The sequence below is a fragment of the Gobius niger genome (assembly GCF_951799975.1).
Source record: "Gobius niger genome assembly, chromosome: 18".
NCBI classification, from domain to species: Eukaryota; Metazoa; Chordata; class Actinopteri; order Gobiiformes; family Gobiidae; genus Gobius; species Gobius niger.
This window is the reverse complement of record NC_136869.1, coordinates 1,565,592-1,582,140: the sequence shown is the minus strand read 5'-3', so window position 1 is coordinate 1,582,140 and position 16,549 is coordinate 1,565,592. Positions and strand designations below refer to the sequence as shown.

Sequence of the window (16,549 nt, the reverse complement as noted above, 5' to 3'; positions counted from 1 at the left end):
CCACGTACTTCCCCAGACAGCGGCCCATGTCTTTGGTCGTCTCCGTTTTCCCTGAGCAGATCAGAGCAGGTACAGGTGAGGACGGGACGGGCGGCGTCTGACACACAGGACAGTGACGTTACCTGTTCCAGCGGGTCCGGCCGGAGCTCCTCCCAGACTCATGCCCAGCGCCTGCGACAGAGTGATGTAGCACCTGCACAAACACAGGAGGAGAAGCTGATCTTTGGTCTGTTTGAGAAACACTGCTCAAGTCCCGCCCCGTGACAATGTTTCGGATTTTACAACCTGCACCACAACCATTAAAGGAACAGGCCACCGTTTTTCCACACTGAGATATGTTCTTACCTGAGCTGTGACGAGTTCTTTAGGCACTGTCTGATCTTCAGTCACGTAAACACAGCGCAGACGGCGTTAGCATTTAGCCTCTCCCTCTCTCCTCTATTGCTCCAAAACAGGTCAAGATAGAAGCTACCGAGCTCTTCCACGTTTCCCCTATTTAAATATGGTTACGTGAAGTGTTCCACTACAAAGTATAATTACACACAATTAAACAATGTGGATTTTATAAGCGGATAAAAGGGGGGTTGAACACTTTTTTGTTACATTTTTTGTAATTTTTTCGTAATTTTTTTTTATCACATTTGTCATTTTGTGTCAATTTTTTGTCATTTTGTGTCAATTTTTTATCTTTATTTTTTTTTTTTTTGTCACATTTTTTGTCATTTTTTTGTCATTTTTTGCCATTTTTTTTGGTCAATTTTTTATCACATTTTTTGTCCTTTTTTTGTAGCATTTTGTCATTTTTTCATCAGTTTTTAATCAATTTTTGTCATTTTTTGTGTGACATTTTTGTCATTTTTTTGTCAATTTTTTATCACATTTTTATCACGCCAAACTACTCCTGGTATTATTACGCCTTACAATATAGTTCCTCCTTTTATCCGCTTAGAAAATCCACATTGTTTAATTGTGTGTAATTATACTTTGTAGTGGAACACTTCACGTAACCATATTTAAATAGGGAAAACGTGGAAGAGCTTGGTAGCTTCTATCTTGACCTGTTTTGGAGCTATAGAGGAGAGAGGGAGAGGCTAAATGCTAACGCCGTCTGCGCTGTGTTTACGTGACTGAAGATCACACAGGTCCTAAAGAACTCGTCTAAGCTCAGGTAAGAACATATCTCAGAATGTAAAAACGGTGGCCTGTTCCTTTAAGAGTTACGCATTACAAATATGATCCCTCTGAATGGCGGCTTTTATTCCCTCTGAAAAGTTGCTCGGAAGTTGTTTTGATTTAGCAACAAGATGCAAATCTGCAAAAGGCAGGACTGAGGAGGATTAATCAGGAGTAGTTCTATTGATTCAGAAATGAACTGGCGAGGCTCGTCCCCTCACACTCTCCCTCAGAGCAGGAGCAGGAGCAGAGGCACAAACCATGAACACAGGAGACACCGGGCTCTGTATGAATGTTCTCTGGAGCACACGCTGCAAAACGCTGCTTGGTTTATGAAAATCCGCCTCTTATTTACATCAAAAACCTGTTACAATTAGATGCAGCTAAAGGGCCGGTCTCACAGGCCTGGAGACTCGTTGGAGACTCGAGTTGCAGCTGCTTACAGAGATGTCTCCGAGACGTCCCCTGGAGAGAAGGTCTCCACACTGCACAAAGTGGATTCTAAGCAAGTAAAAAATGTCTTACTTTAGAAATAAGTTCTTATTTGTTCCATAAAAAAGAAATAATGTTTTGCCGGGCAAAGTTTTCTTGAGAAAAAAAATCGGTGGCACGGCGGTTAGAGCCTCAGCTTCACAGCTCGAAGGTCCCGAGTTCGATTCCCACCAGGACGGGGCCTTTCTGTGTGGAGCATGTTCTCCCCGTGTCTGCGTACGTTTCCGCTACCACTAAAAACATGTACAATAGGTGAATCCTCCAGCAGGTGATTCTGACCATCAGCCTGGCTCCACATCATGGAGACGGGTCTCCTGGCGCGGCAATACTTTCCTTAAATATGAGTATTTATTAAGAACATTTTTCTTAAAAATGTGTTTAATTTAGAACATTTTACTTAAATCAAGCAACATTTAAGTAAAATATCCACAATTTCTCACGTTTTCATGTTTTCCTTAATTTATTCAATTTTCTGAGGACATTTTGCTCAATTCTAGTTATTTATTTGCTTAAATTTAGTGTTTCTTTCTTGTTTTATGAAGGGAAAAATATTCTAGAAAGCAGAATTTTTTCCTTAAAACAAGACAAAGTGTCTTATTTTAAGATTTTTTTCCTTGTTTTTAGGAGGGCACTTTCTGCAGTGCAGGTCGTCTTGGTGAAAACGAACATGTTTGTTTCTGTTCGTTGGTCTCTGCATGGGCTCCCAGAGTGTTTTCTTCCTCTGCTCCACAGAGCGAGAGTGCGGTTCTCATGAATAAGAGAAACGCAGCATTTCGGTTGATTCAAAAGAACACAGAAACCTCTGCGCTAAAAAGTTCTCTCCAGGGGAAAAGCCATCGATCTCTAAATGATCAAACTCTTGTAAATTGTAAATAGTACAGTTTGTACAGTATGAATACTTTAAAATGTAAAAATCAATAGTCAGAATAAAAATAAGGAAATATTAAGGATTTTATTAATTTATTTCTTAGTAAGAAACACTATTTGTCATCCTCAACCTGTGAGACTTTTCGGGGTCGTCTCCGAGACCTGTTGGATACCAAGGTTTCGAAATCGCACAGACACGCGATTTTGGCCCATGCAGCTGAGGCCGCGGTCCATAAAAGTGAATGTAGTAGCGAGAGACGCCACAGACGTCCGGCTCCGGCCTCCACCGCGTGCTTTTGTTTACTTCTCTGTTTACTTAAGGTGCGCGTAGATCGTGGATGTACTGTGAAAATATCAGCGCATATAAAGCAGCCAGGACTCAGGACTATTGCTGTTTCCTCCGTTAGCATTGCGTTAGCTGCAGTGCTACACGCTCTGATGCTCTGATCACAGAAACTTTCCTCCGGATTCACACGTCTCTGCCTCCACACAGATGAAGCTGAGCCTGAGCTGATGTTCAGAGTCCTTTGCGCTCACTTCAAGGCTTATGTTTGGGAATGTTTTGGATACAGATAAGAACTTATCTCACAACCACTGACTAAAACACAAGAGCAAATAGCAAGAAATTATTTAGGCTATTTACAAAAAAAAAAAAATCAATATAAGCTTATTGGAAATGATGTGGCTAAATGACTATGTGGACTATTTGGAATTATCTTCATGTGATTATAAAGGACTTAAGAGTGAGTAATACTTTATTAAATCAGTTGTAAATATTTAATTATATTGCAACAAAAAGTTATTAGCGGAAAATCCCAATAAAATCAATATCGCAATATTGATTTTTGGCAAAATCGTTCAACCCTAAATGGGGGTCACCTGTTGGTCAGGGGGATAATAGGGTGTAACGGGGGTCACCTGTCGGTCAGGGGGATAATAGGGGGTGATGGGGGTGTAATGGGGGTCACCTGTCCGTCAGGGGGATAATAGGGGGTGATGGGGGTGTAATGGGGGTCACCTGTCCGTCAGGGGGATAATAGGGGGTGATGGGGTGTAATGGGGGTCACCTGTCGGTCAGGGGGATAATAGGGGGTGATGGGGTGTATGGGGCTCACCTGTCGGTCAGGGGGATAATGGGGTGTAATGGGGGTCACCTGTCGGTCAGGGGGATAATAGGGGGTGATGGGGTGTAACGGGGCTCACCTGTCGGTCAGGGGGGTGATGACCAGCCGGTCGGTGCAGCCCAGGTACTCGTTGCAGTAGGTGAACTCCACGTCTGTGATCTGGATGAAGCAGCGGTCGTTCTCCTCAGAGAAATAAAACCTGGACTGTTTCTGCCACTCGAAGTCCGTCACGGAGCGAACGTTCAGACGCACCTGCAGACGAGGGAACAGTGAGCCGTCGCTGCCACAGGGGGCGCTACAGGCACAGGCACGCACCAGCTGGTCGAAGATGTCCCTCTGGTGGACGTGGATGGTGATGAGCGTCTCGTACTGCGTCCTCTCGTTACGGCTCAGGTCTCGCGTCGTCATGTCGATCAGCTCGTTCAGGAGGTCCAGGAACTTCTGGTTCGTCGCCGCCATCGCCTTCTCAGCGTTTACACAGGGGCAGGAAGTTTCATGCTTTTAATGCCGTTCTAAAGCTCAAAGACTGTTTTATCATGACAAACACAGAAGGTCAGGACATAGGTCATGATTTAAGATTTGCAAACATCCCGTCCAACAGAGGAATAAGGAAATTTCAATATTTAACCTCTGAACTCCCGCCTGAACCAAGAGGATCTTTTTCCTCACGTCATCACATTTTTTGTCACATTTTTGTCTTTTTTTTGGGTCATTTTTTGTCAATTTTTTGTAATTTTTTCATCAGTTTTCGGCATTTTTTGTCAATTTTTTGTAATTTTTTGTCAAATTTTTGTCATTTTTTGTCATTTTTTTGTACTTTTTTTGTACTTTTTGTCACATTTCTGTCATTTTTTCGTCCATTTTTGTCACATTTTTGTCACATTTTTTGTTATTTTTTTGTCAAATTTTAATCAAATTTTTGTAATTTTTTTGGTCATTTTTTGTCACATTTTTGTTATTTTTTTGTCAAATTTTTATCACATTTTTGTAATATTTTGTCATATTTTTGTCACTTTTTCGTCATATTTTTGTCAAATTTTAATGGCATTTTGTCATTTTTTTGTACTTTTTTGTCATATTTTTTATCACATTTTTTATCACATTTTTTATCACATTTTTTATCACATTTTTGTAATTTTTTGTCATTTTTTTGTTATTTTTTTGTCAAATTTTTTTCACATATTTGTCGTTTTTTTGGTCATTTTTTGTCACATTTTTGTTATTTTTTGTAGCATTTTGTCACATTTTTGTCAATTTTTCGTCACATTTCCATCATTGTTTTCGTCTCAGTTTTGTCGCTATTTTCACACCTTTTTTCCAGAAGCTTTTGGATTGGGGTAAAGCCAAACTGTAGAAAATGTGCTCGGTTCAGGTGGGAGTTAAGGGGTTAAAACTGGACCGAGTAGGAACCTTCATGTTCATGTCAGTGATCTAATATTTCCACCTGCAGAGACTCGTCTTTATGACCTTTAAGGTTTGTAAAGCTGCTGCTGTACCTTCTTGTCTGTGCGGCTGAGGACCAGAGCCTCCTCAGCGTCTCGGGTCCAGATCATCTGAATCCCCAGCAGGCCCACCTGCGCCGGGAAGCTGCTCTGGAAGCTCAGCAGCTGAAAGCCGGGCTCCGAGAGGGAGGCGTGGGCGCGGCGGATAATGGAGTGTAAGGTCAGTCTGACAGCGGCGAGCAGCTGCCCCAGCCACGCCTCCACGTTCCCCTGGCAGACAGACAGACAGGTTAAACCTCCACGTTCCCCTGACACACAGACAGGTTAAACCTCCATGTTCCCCTGATACACAGACAGACAGGTTAAACCTCCACGTTCCCCTGACACACAGACAGGTTAAACCTCCATGTTCCCCTGATACACAGACAGACAGGTTAAACCTCCACGTTCCCCTGACACACAGACAGGTTAAACCTCCACGTTCCTCTGACAGACAGACAGGTTAAACCTCCACGTTCCTCTGACAGACAGACAGGTTAAACCTCCACGTTCCCCTGGCACACAGACAGACAGGTTAAACCTCCACGTTCCCCTGACACACAGACAGACAGGTTAAACCTCCACGTTCCCCTGGCAGACAGACAGGTTAAACCTCCACGTTCCCCTGACACACAGACAGGTTAAACCTCCACGTTCCTCTGACACACAGACAGGTTAAACCTCCACGTTCCCCTGACACACAGACAGGTTAAACCTCCACGTTCCTCTGACACACAGACAGGTTAAACCTCCACGTTCCTCTGACACACAGACAGGTTAAACCTCCACGTTCCCCTGACACACAGACAGGTTAAACCTCCACGTTCCTCTGACAGACAGACAGGTTAAACCTCCACGTTCCCCTGACAGACAGACAGGTTAAACCACACCTTTGGGGCAGAGGCGGGGCTTCAGAGGCGGGGCTTTACCTGAGCCATGACAGGCTGACACAGCTCCACACTCTCTCCCTCCTGGGACTGGAAGCTCAGCATCTGATCGTAGACCTTCTCACTGAACTCCACGCGGTTCACGTTATCGAACAGACTCAGCAGATGGTTCTGTGGAGAGAGCAGCCGTCTCACACACGCCCTCACAGGGGAGCTCACAGGGGAGCTCAGAGAGGAGCTCAGAGAGGAGCTCACAGGGGAGCTCACACACGCCCTCACAGAGGAGCTCACAGAGGAGCTCACACACGCCCTCACAGAGGAGCTCACAGAGGAGCTCACAGAGGAGCTCACAGAGGAGCTCACAGAGGAGCTCACAGAGGAGCTCACAGAGGAGCTCACAGAGGAGCTCACACACGCCCTCACAGAGGAGCTCACAGAGGAGCTCACAGAGGAGCTCACAGAGGAGCTCACAGAGGAGCTCACAGAGGACCTCACAGAGGAGCTCACAGAGGAGCTCACAGAGGAGCTCACAGAGGAGCTCACAGAGGACCTCACAGAGGAGCTCACAGGGGAGCTCACAGGGGAGCTCACAGGGGAGCTCACACACGCCCTCACAGAGGAGCTCACAGAGGAGCTCACAGAGGAGCTCAGAGAGGAGCTCACAGGGGAGCTCAGAGAGGAGCTCAGAGAGGAGCTCACAGAGGAGCTCACAGAGGAGCTCACAGAGGAGCTCACAGAGGAGCTCAGAGAGGAGCTCACAGAGGAGCTCAGAGAGGAGCTCACAGAGGAGCTCACAGAGGAGCTCACAGAGGAGCTCAGAGAGGAGCTCACAGAGGAGCTCACAGAGGAGCTCACAGAGGAGCTCAGAGAGGAGCTCACAGAGGAGCTCACAGAGGAGCTCAGAGAGGAGCTCAGAGAGGAGCTCACAGAGGAGCTCAGAGAGGAGCTCACAGAGGAGCTCACAGAGGAGCTCAGAGAGGAGCTCACAGAGGAGCTCACAGAGGAGCTCACAGAGGAGCTCACAGAGGAGCTCACAGAGGAGCTCAGAGAGGAGCTCAGAGAGGACCTCACAGAGGAGCTCACAGAGGACCTCACAGAGGAGCTCACAGAGGAGCTCCTCAGGACGTACCTGGATGGTGTGGGAGTCCGAGGCCTGGCCCAGGATCTCCAGCAGAGCCGGGTCCGACACGAAGAAGAAACGCGGGAAGACCAGGCGCTTCTTCTCCAGGTAACCAGAGAGAGACTTCTGACAGAGCTCCAGCTGCTCCAGCAGGTGAGGCAGCAGCTGTGGAGAGCGTCAGGTCAACAACGTGCTCACAGCTCACACAAACGTATCAGAGTCCAGTTTATTGTGGAGAGCTGAGGTAAGAACATATCCCAGTGTGGAAAACGGTGACCTGTTCCTTTAAAGGAGGGTATTCTGCAAAATGGACTTTTTCAAGCTTCACATCATGTTATTCTGTCACTAATGTCATTAAAAACATGCCTGAAGTGTTGCCTTGGCACATTCACGTATTTCTGAGTAATCTGTAAAAACTCTGATGGCGGCCATTTTAGGGATAGGTTTGCCTGAGTCCTCCTAGGAACGCCCCCACCTCCTGGAGACGCCTCCGAGCTTTCGTCACCAGCCGAGTAACCAACCACTGCTCCTCAGCAGAACCCCCTCCCCACTGATGCCACAGACAGCGTGTGGAGGGGGCGTGTCTAAAGGCTCAGAGGTTCTTAAAGAGACAGAGGCCTATTTCAAGACATTCACTACAGCCATTTTGAGAGAGACATTTTATACAAGGCAGTTATTTTAAGGAGAGACACTTTAGGTGAAAGTATTGATTTTTCACGCAGTGGTGGAAGTGGAGATTTGTATCTATTTTCCTCCCTTTACATCTTAGTTTTCGTGTCAGATATAAAAATGATGATGTTTATTTTATGATGTTTTGTCTGCGAGGCGGAGGTAACCAGGAAGTAGAAAGTCCGTCTTTCCCGCGGGTTTTCATTCATAAATATTGACAGATTTGACATCCACGTGTCCTGCTAAGGGGCCCCGTGATGACGCTTTCACCCAAATATGGTGTTTTTCCTCCTACGAGACGCTGGAGCGGAAAAGTGGAAGAACGGGCCGAGCATGAGCACTCGCTACAAAACTTCAGGGCTGGTTTTCTCTGAATGAGAGAAGCCGCACTCCGCGCTCCCAGGGCGAGGTCAGAGTGAGGTCAGAGTGAGGGCGAGGTCAGGGTGATCCGCTGTACCTGTGTGAGCGTCTCGTCGCCCACGCAGCACTGCACCACGTTGGGGATGTCGTGAGCTCGCTGCATGATCCTCTGCCACGTCTTGTCTATGGTCTGGAACCTCTTGGCCTCCTGGACACAGACAGACCGGGGTTAAAACCAGGACTCATCCAGGACCCGAGCTGGAGATGAAGACACGGACCTGGGGCAGCTGCTTGGCGATGTCTCCGCCCACGAACACGGCCTCCAGGTAGATCCACAGGTTCTGGACGCAGATCCACTTCTCCAGGATCTCCGTGGAGCCCGAGAGCTTCTGCACCCACTGCTGGATCTGAGGCTTAAAGGGAGCGTTGTACCTGGAACCACACGGGTCGGTCACAGATGGCTTTAGTTTGCCTAGTTTCTTCTCCTTAAGATCTTAGCCAAACTCATCTTTACAATGTTTATTTGTTGGACAGTCTCTCCTGACTCTCACCTGTTACTGAGCAGAGAGCTGAGGACCATCAGACTGTCCTCCATGTTGGACAGTCTCTCCTGACTCTCACCTGTTACTGAGCAGAGAGCTGAGCACCATCAGACTGTCCTCCATGTTGGACAGTCTCTCCTGACCCTCACCTGTTACTGAGCAGAGAGCTGAGGACCATCAGACTGTCCTCCATGTTGGACAGTCTCTCCTGACTCTCACCTGTTACTGAGCAGAGAGCTGAGGACCATCAGACTGTCCTCCATGTTGGACAGTCTCTCCTGACTCTCACCTGTTACTGAGCAGAGAGCTGAGGACCATCAGACTGTCCTCCATGTTGGACAGTCTCTCCTGACTCTCACCTGTTACTGAGCAGAGAGCTGAGGACCATCAGACTGTCCTCCATGTTGGACAGTCTCTCCTGACTCTCACCTGTTACTGAGCAGAGAGCTGAGGACCATCAGACTGTCCTCCATGTTGGACAGTCTCTCTGTGACTCTCACCTGTTACTGAGCAGAGAGCTGAGCACCATCAGACTGTCCTCCATGTTGGACAGTCTCTCTGACCCTCACCTGTTACTGAGCAGAGAGCTGAGGACCATCAGACTGTCCTCCATGTTGGACAGTCTCTCCTGACTCACCTGTTACTGAGCAGAGAGCTGAGCACCATCAGACTGTCCTCCATGTTGGACAGTCTCTCCTGACTCTCACCTGTTACTGAGCAGAGAGCTGAGGACCATCAGACTGTCCTCCATGTTGGACAGTCTCTCCTGACTCTCACCTGTTACTGAGCAGAGAGCTGAGGACCATCAGACTGTCCTCCATGTTGGACAGTCTCTCCTGACCCTCACCTGTTACTGAGCAGAGAGCTGAGGACCATCAGACTGTCCTCCATGTTGGACAGTCTCTCCTGACCCTCACCTGTTACTGAGCAGAGAGCTGAGGACCATCAGACTGTCCTCCATGTTGGACAGTCTCTCCTGTTACTGAGCAGAGAGCTGAGGACCATCAGACTGTCCTCCATGTTGGACAGTCTCTCCTGACTCTCACCTGTTACTGAGCAGAGAGCTGAGGACCATCAGACTGTCCTCCATGTTGGACAGTCTCTCTGACTCTCACCTGTTACTGAGCAGAGAGCTGAGGACCATCAGACTGTCCTCCATGTTGGACAGTCTCTCCTGACTCTCACCTGTTACTGAGCAGAGAGCTGAGCACCATCAGACTGTCCTCCATGTTGGACAGTCTCTCCTGACTCTCACCTGTTACTGAGCAGAGAGCTGAGGACCATCAGACTGTCCTCCATGTTGGACAGTCTCTCTGACTCTCACCTGTTACTGAGCAGAGAGCTGAGCACCATCAGACTGTCCTCCATGTTGGACAGTCTCCCCTGACTCTCACCTGTTACTGAGCAGAGAGCTGAGGACCATCAGACTGTCCTCCATGTTGGACAGTCTCTCCTGACTCTCTCCTGTTACTGAGCAGAGAGCTGAGCACCATCAGACCGTCCTCCATGTTGGACAGTATCTCTGTGACTCTCACCTGTTACTGAGCAGAGAGCTGAGGACCATCAGACTGTCCTCCATGTTGGACAGTCTCTCTCTGACTCTCACCTGTTACTGAGCAGAGAGCTGAGGACCATCAGACTGTCCTCCATGTTGGACAGTCTCTCTCTGACTCTCACCTGTTACTGAGCAGAGAGCTGAGGACCATCAGACTGTCCTCCATGTTGGACAGTCTCTCTCTGACTCTCACCTGTTACTGAGCAGAGAGCTGAGGACCATCAGACTGTCCTCCATGTTGGACAGTCTCTCTGACTCTCACCTGTTACTGAGCAGAGAGCTGAGGACCATCAGACTGTCCTCCATGTTGGACAGTCTCTCCTGACCCTCACCTGTTACTGAGCAGAGAGCTGAGGACCATCAGACTGTCCTCCATGTTGGACAGTCTCTCTCTGACTCTCACCTGTTACTGAGCAGAGAGCTGAGGACCATCAGACTGTCCTCCATGTTGGACAGTCTCTCCTGACTCTCACCTGTTACTGAGCAGAGAGCTGAGCACCATCAGACTGTCCTCCATGTTGGACAGTCTCACCTGTTACTGAGCAGAGAGCTGAGCACCATCAGACTGTCCTCCATGTTGGACAGTCTCACCTGTTACTGAGCAGAGAGCTGAGGACCATCAGACTGTCCTCCATGTTGGACAGTCTCTCTGACTCTCACCTGTTACTGAGCAGAGAGCTGAGGACCATCAGACCGTCCTCCATGTTGGACAGTCTCTCCTGACCCTCACCTGTTACTGAGCAGAGAGCTGAGCACCATCAGACTGTCCTCCATGTTGGACAGTCTCTCCGTGACGTCGCTGCCTTTGAGCAGCAGTTCCCCTCTGGTCCTGAAGGGGGCGAAGCTGAGGCCGTGCGCGCTCCACTCAGACTCCACCTCCCGGAGTTTGGCCTCGATATCCCTCTGCTTCACCGCGCTCACGCACACGTCCTGCATTTCAACACAAAGTCCAAATACACAACTGTTTTAGTCTTGTTCTTGTCCTGAGAAACCGTGAAAGCAGCTCGTCTTTCAGAGAACAGCGAGGGCTGAAGCCGGTCTCACCTCGATGTCGTCTTTGTGCTGCAGCAGAGGAGCCTCCACGATGTCCCTGAGGCTGAAGGACTCGGACTGGACCTGGAAACTGTGTCCCGTCACTTCAGACAGACGCTCCCAGTGCCGCGGCAGCATGGCCTGGACACACACAGGTCTGAGCAGGGTCTGAGCCAGGTTTAAACCCAGTCTAAACTAGGGATGTACCGATCCGATGTTCAGTATCGGTATCAGTACATTCACGGCCTTCATGCTATCACTAAGCTAGGACACTGAATTGATTGATTTGATTTGATTTATTCTTATTATTGTGTCTTTCATAAGTGCTCAGCTCTCGTGGGCTTACAAGACACATTTCAAAACAGAATTAAAACACCTGCTTCTGAAAAACTTTCTGATTTAACCTCTAAACTCTCGCCTGAACTGAGAGCATTTTCTCCAGTTCAGCTTTACCCAAATCCTGTAGGCCAGTGTAACGCCTCATTTGAAAGCTAAGATCTACAAAACTCATCTAAATGGATCTTTTTCCTCACGTCATCAAATTTTTTTCCATCTTTTTTGGGGGGGTTTTCAACTCATTTTGTAGCTTTTTTGTAAATGTTTTGTGAAATAGTACATTTTTGGTCTCTTTTTGTCACATTTGTCCTTTTGTTGTAAAATTTTTGTCACATTTTTGCTATTTTATCATCATTTTTTTCACAATTTCTTTGTCATTTTTTGTAAATTTTTTTGTCCTTTTTTATCAATGTTTTGTACATTTTTCAAAAAAAAATTGTCCTTTTTTGTCAAATTTTTGCCTTTTTTTGTAACTTTTTCATAATTTTTTCATAATTTTTTTGTCTTTTGATATCCATTTTTTGTGACATTTTTACCACTTTTTCATCATTTTTTCGTCCATTTTCTGTAATTTTTTCTAAAAAAAATTTGTCCCTTTCTGTCATTTTTTTGTCCTTTTTTGTCAATTTTTTTTAATCAATGTTTTGTCACATATTTGTCCTTTTTTGTCAATTTTTTTTAATCAATGTTTTGTCACATATTTGTCATTTTTTGTCAATTTTGTGACATTTTTGCCACTTTTTCATAATTTTTTTGTCAATATTTTGTATTTTTTTTTTGTCAAAGTTTTCCCATTTTTTTGTCACATTTCCATCCTTGTTTTCGTCTCAGTTTTGTTGCTTTTTTCCAGAAGCTTTTGGATTGGGGTAAAGCCAAACTGGAGGAAATGTGCTCGGTTCAGGTGGGAGTTAAGGGGTTAAAATTCAAAGCAAAAGCCAAAACGTCTTCCATGTTTATAAAAAAAACAAAACTGGTAAAACTAGTGGTAAAACTGGTAACATCCACAGGCAATAATATATAATGATATATATTATATAAACATCTAATAATACAAAAAGACTGTATCGGATCGGTATCGGCCAGATGAAGTGTCAAAAATATCGGATCGGGAGCTCAAAAAAGCGGATCGGTGCATCCCCAGTCTGAACCCAGTACCTTGCTGGCCATCATGCAGAGCAGAGGGCAGGTCTCAGTGAAGTCGTCGATGGTTTTCTTCAGGTCTTTGAAGGCCTGCCACTCCTTCAGCGCTTTGGGCAACTTCCTGATCCTAAAACAACAGGAAACCGCTCAAATCAACCATCTCCCTTACCCAGATCCTCTTACTCTAAACACCAGCCTGTTCTGGAAGTCCTGCAGCTCGGAGGTGACCTTCTCGATGTCCAGCTCGGTCCACAGCAGCTCGTGGTAGCGGCTCACGCTGTCCCTCACGCAGTCGAACAGAGAGTAGAGTCTGGAGAGGAGGGACAGCTCGCGACGGATCCGCTGCAGCTCCGGGTACTCTGTGGGGAACATCAGGACTCAGGAGGAACCAGAGGACCAGCTGAAACACGACTAAACCAGAGCCTTGTTACCGTTGACGGTGAGTCCGAACAGCTCCTCTCCTCCTGAACATGTGGTGAACCTGCTCCACAGCTCCTCCATCTCCCTCTGGAACCTCTGCAGCCGCTCACTGGCCTCGGCCGGGGCCAGGCCCTCCACTCCGGGGCCCCTGCGGAGGAGACCGGGGAGATTTTCATATTCAGCTTTTGTCTTTTTGATCATATAAACGCAGTTTCCCCATTATAGAAACCTAGATTCTATATCTAACATGTTTAGGCGATTTCCCGGTTATACACAATACAATACTTTGCATTTCCTGAGCATGCGCCATTAATTGTGAACAAACTTGGTAAAGCACCAGAGGTCTCTATGCTAAAGTGGCTATGATAGTTAGCATCAGAGGTCCCTATGCTAAAGTGGCTATGATAGTTAGCATCAGAGGTCCCTATGCTAAAGTGGCTATGATAGTTAGCATCAGAGGTCCCTATGCTAAAGTGGCTATGATAGTTAGCATCAGAGGTCCCTATGCTAAAGTGGCTATGATAGTTAGCATCAGAGGTCCCTATGCTAAAGTGGCTATGATAGTTAGCATCAGAGGTCCCAATTCTGAAGCAACTTGCCATGGCGGACGCTGACGCACATCCGGTTTGGCCTAAGAGCTCTTACCAATCTGCTCGTTTCGGACACAGCATTGGTGGCGGCGAGTCCTAAGCTCTGGTTTTATGGAATAAACTCCCAGCCCACGTTAAAGAAGCAGACACAGTCCCTACATTTAGGACTAGGCTCAAAACCTCTGAGAATTAGCTTATAATCAGGTCAGTTTGGTAAAGCTCGAACCCTCAGCCTGAAGTAAAGCTCTGGAACCTGGGTGAACGGAGGAACCTGCATTCTGGAATCTGAGGACTGGACGGTCTGTGATCTTGGCCCGTCTGCTGAGGGATCCTTCGGCCCTGGGTCTCTATAGCCTGTCCGTCCATGGGAGTGGATCTCTCCTTCTGTGGTTCTCCCCAAGGTTTCTCTTTTCTCCTGCCGGGTTTTTGAGTTTTTCCTTGCTGGGCTGGAGAGACTAAGGACGGGGGACGCCCACGCCGCTCGTCGCTACCTCCTATTGGACATTATATTTGCCTGGATTCACCTGAACTTTAAATTAAACTAAGAGCTTCCGTTTTTATTCATTTAAACCATGAAAGAACTAAAAGTAGTGAATATTTTACATGGAAAGAAGCCTTGTGAGTTCATAGGAGTCTGTGGAGGAGCAGGAGCAGGGTGTGGTCCGTTACCTTTGGTCGTAGTCGCTGCAGAAGCTCTCAGCACTGGTCTGGAAGCTCCTCACTGACGTCAGCAGCTCCGCCTTCATCCTGGGCTCCATCTGAAGGAGAGAGTCCTGGGTCTGCACCACCTGGAGGAGACCACACGTGAGTTAGCTCCACACGTGAGTTAGCTCCACACGTGAGTTAGCTCCACACGTGCGTTAGCTCCACACGTGCGTTTGCTCCACACGTGAGTTAGCTCCACACGTGCGTTAGCTCCACACGTGCGTTAGCTCCACACGTGCGTTAGCTCCACACATGCGTTAGCTCCACACATGCGTTAGCTCCACACGTGCGTTAGCTCCACACGTGAGTTAGCTCCACACGTGAGTTAGCTCCACACGTGCGTTAGCTCCACACGTGAGTTAGCTCCACACGTGCGTTAGCTCCACACGTGAGTTAGCTCCACACGTGCGTTAGCTCCACACGTGCGTTAGCTCCACACGTGCGTTAGCTCCACACGTGCGTTAGCTCCACACGTGCGTTAGCTCCACACGTGAGTTAGCTCCACACGTGCGTTAGCTCCACACGTGCGTTAGCTCCACACGTGCGTTAGCTCCACACGTGCGTTAGCTCCACACGTGAGTTAGCTCCACACATACGTTAGCTCCACACGTGCGTTAGCTCCACACGTGCGTTAGCTCCACACGTGAGTTAGCTCCACACGTGAGTTAGCTCCACACGTGAGTTAGCTCCACACGTGAGTTAGCTCCACACGTGAGTTAGCTCCACACGTGAGTTAGCTCCACACGTGCGTTAGCTCCACACGTGCGTTAGCTTCACACGTGCGTTAGCTCCACACGTGCGTTAGCTCCACACGTGAGTTAGCTCCACACATGAGTTAGCTCCACACGTGCGTTAGCTCCACACGTGCGTTAGCTCCACACGTGAGTTAGCTCCACACGTGAGTTAGCTCCACACGTGCGTTAGCTCCACACGTGAGTTAGCTCCACACATGAGTTAGCTCCACACGTGCGTTAGCTCCACACGTGAGTTAACTCCACACGTGCGTTAGCTCTACACGTGCGTTAGCTCCACACGTGAGTTAGCTCCACACGTGCGTTAGCTCCACACATGCGTTAGCTCCACACGTGAGTTAGCTCCACACATGCGTTAGCTCCACACATGCGTTAGCTCCACACATGCGTTAGCTCCACACGTGAGTTAGCTCCACACGTGCGTTAGCTCCACACGTGCGTTAGCTCCACACGTGCGTTAGCTCCACACGTGAGTTAGCTCCACACGTGCGTTAGCTCCACACGTGCGTTAGCTCCACACATGCGTTAGCTCCACACGTGCGTTAGCTCCACACGTGCGTTAGCTCCACACATGAGTTAGCTCCACACGTGCGTTAGCTCCACACGTGAGTTAGCTCCACACGTGAGTTAGCTCCACACGTGCGTTAGCTCCACACATGCTTTAGCTCCACACGTGAGTTAGCTCCACACGTGAGTTAGCTCCACACGTGCGTTAGCTCCACACGTGCGTTAGCTCCACACGTGCGTTAGCTCCACACGTGCGTTAGCTCCACACGTGCGTTAGCTCCACACGTGCGTTAGCTCCACACGTGAGTTAGCTCCACACGTGCGTTAGCTCCACACGTGAGTTAGCTCCACACGTGCGTTAGCTCCACACGTGAGTTAGCTCCACACGTGAGTTAGCTCCACACGTGCGTTAGCTCCACACGTGAGTTAGCTCCACACGTGAGTTAGCTCCACACGTGCGTTAGCTCCACACGTGAGTTAGCTCCACACGTGCGTTAGCTCCACACGTGAGTTAGCTCCACACGTGAGTTAGCTCCACACGTGCGTTAGCTCCACACGTGCGTTAGCTCCACACGTGAGTTAGCTCCACAAGTGCGTTAGCTCTACACGTGCGTTAGCTCCACACGTGAGTTAGCTCCACACGTGAGTTAGCTCCACACGTGCGTTAGCTCCACACGCGCGTTAGCTCCACACGCGCGTTAGCTCCACACGCGCGTTAGCTCCACACGCGCGTTAGCTCCACACGCGCGTTAGCTCCACACGTGCGTTAGCTCCACACATGAGTTAGCTCCACATGA

The 16,549-nt window shown here is 48.1% G+C and overlaps 1 protein-coding gene across 1 annotated transcript in view; it reads right to left on the bottom strand.

Annotated features, from left to right (window-relative positions):
• LOC306977858 (dynein axonemal heavy chain 5-like) overlaps positions 1-16,549 on the bottom strand; it is a gene marked incomplete at both ends in the record, with an annotated part of 47,945 nt that overhangs the window by 303 nt on the left and 31,093 nt on the right. The window contains 15 exons of the mRNA XM_079576297.1: positions 5-51; positions 123-193; positions 3,736-3,908; positions 3,972-4,118; positions 5,153-5,368; positions 6,067-6,195; positions 7,154-7,309; positions 8,271-8,381; positions 8,452-8,605; positions 11,001-11,200; positions 11,315-11,443; positions 12,794-12,905; positions 12,975-13,137; positions 13,210-13,346; positions 14,458-14,576. Coding sequence (XP_079432423.1) covers positions 5-51; positions 123-193; positions 3,736-3,908; positions 3,972-4,118; positions 5,153-5,368; positions 6,067-6,195; positions 7,154-7,309; positions 8,271-8,381; positions 8,452-8,605; positions 11,001-11,200; positions 11,315-11,443; positions 12,794-12,905; positions 12,975-13,137; positions 13,210-13,346; positions 14,458-14,576 — 2,064 coding nt within the window. The remainder of the gene's footprint in view (positions 1-4; positions 52-122; positions 194-3,735; positions 3,909-3,971; positions 4,119-5,152; positions 5,369-6,066; positions 6,196-7,153; positions 7,310-8,270; positions 8,382-8,451; positions 8,606-11,000; positions 11,201-11,314; positions 11,444-12,793; positions 12,906-12,974; positions 13,138-13,209; positions 13,347-14,457; positions 14,577-16,549) is intronic.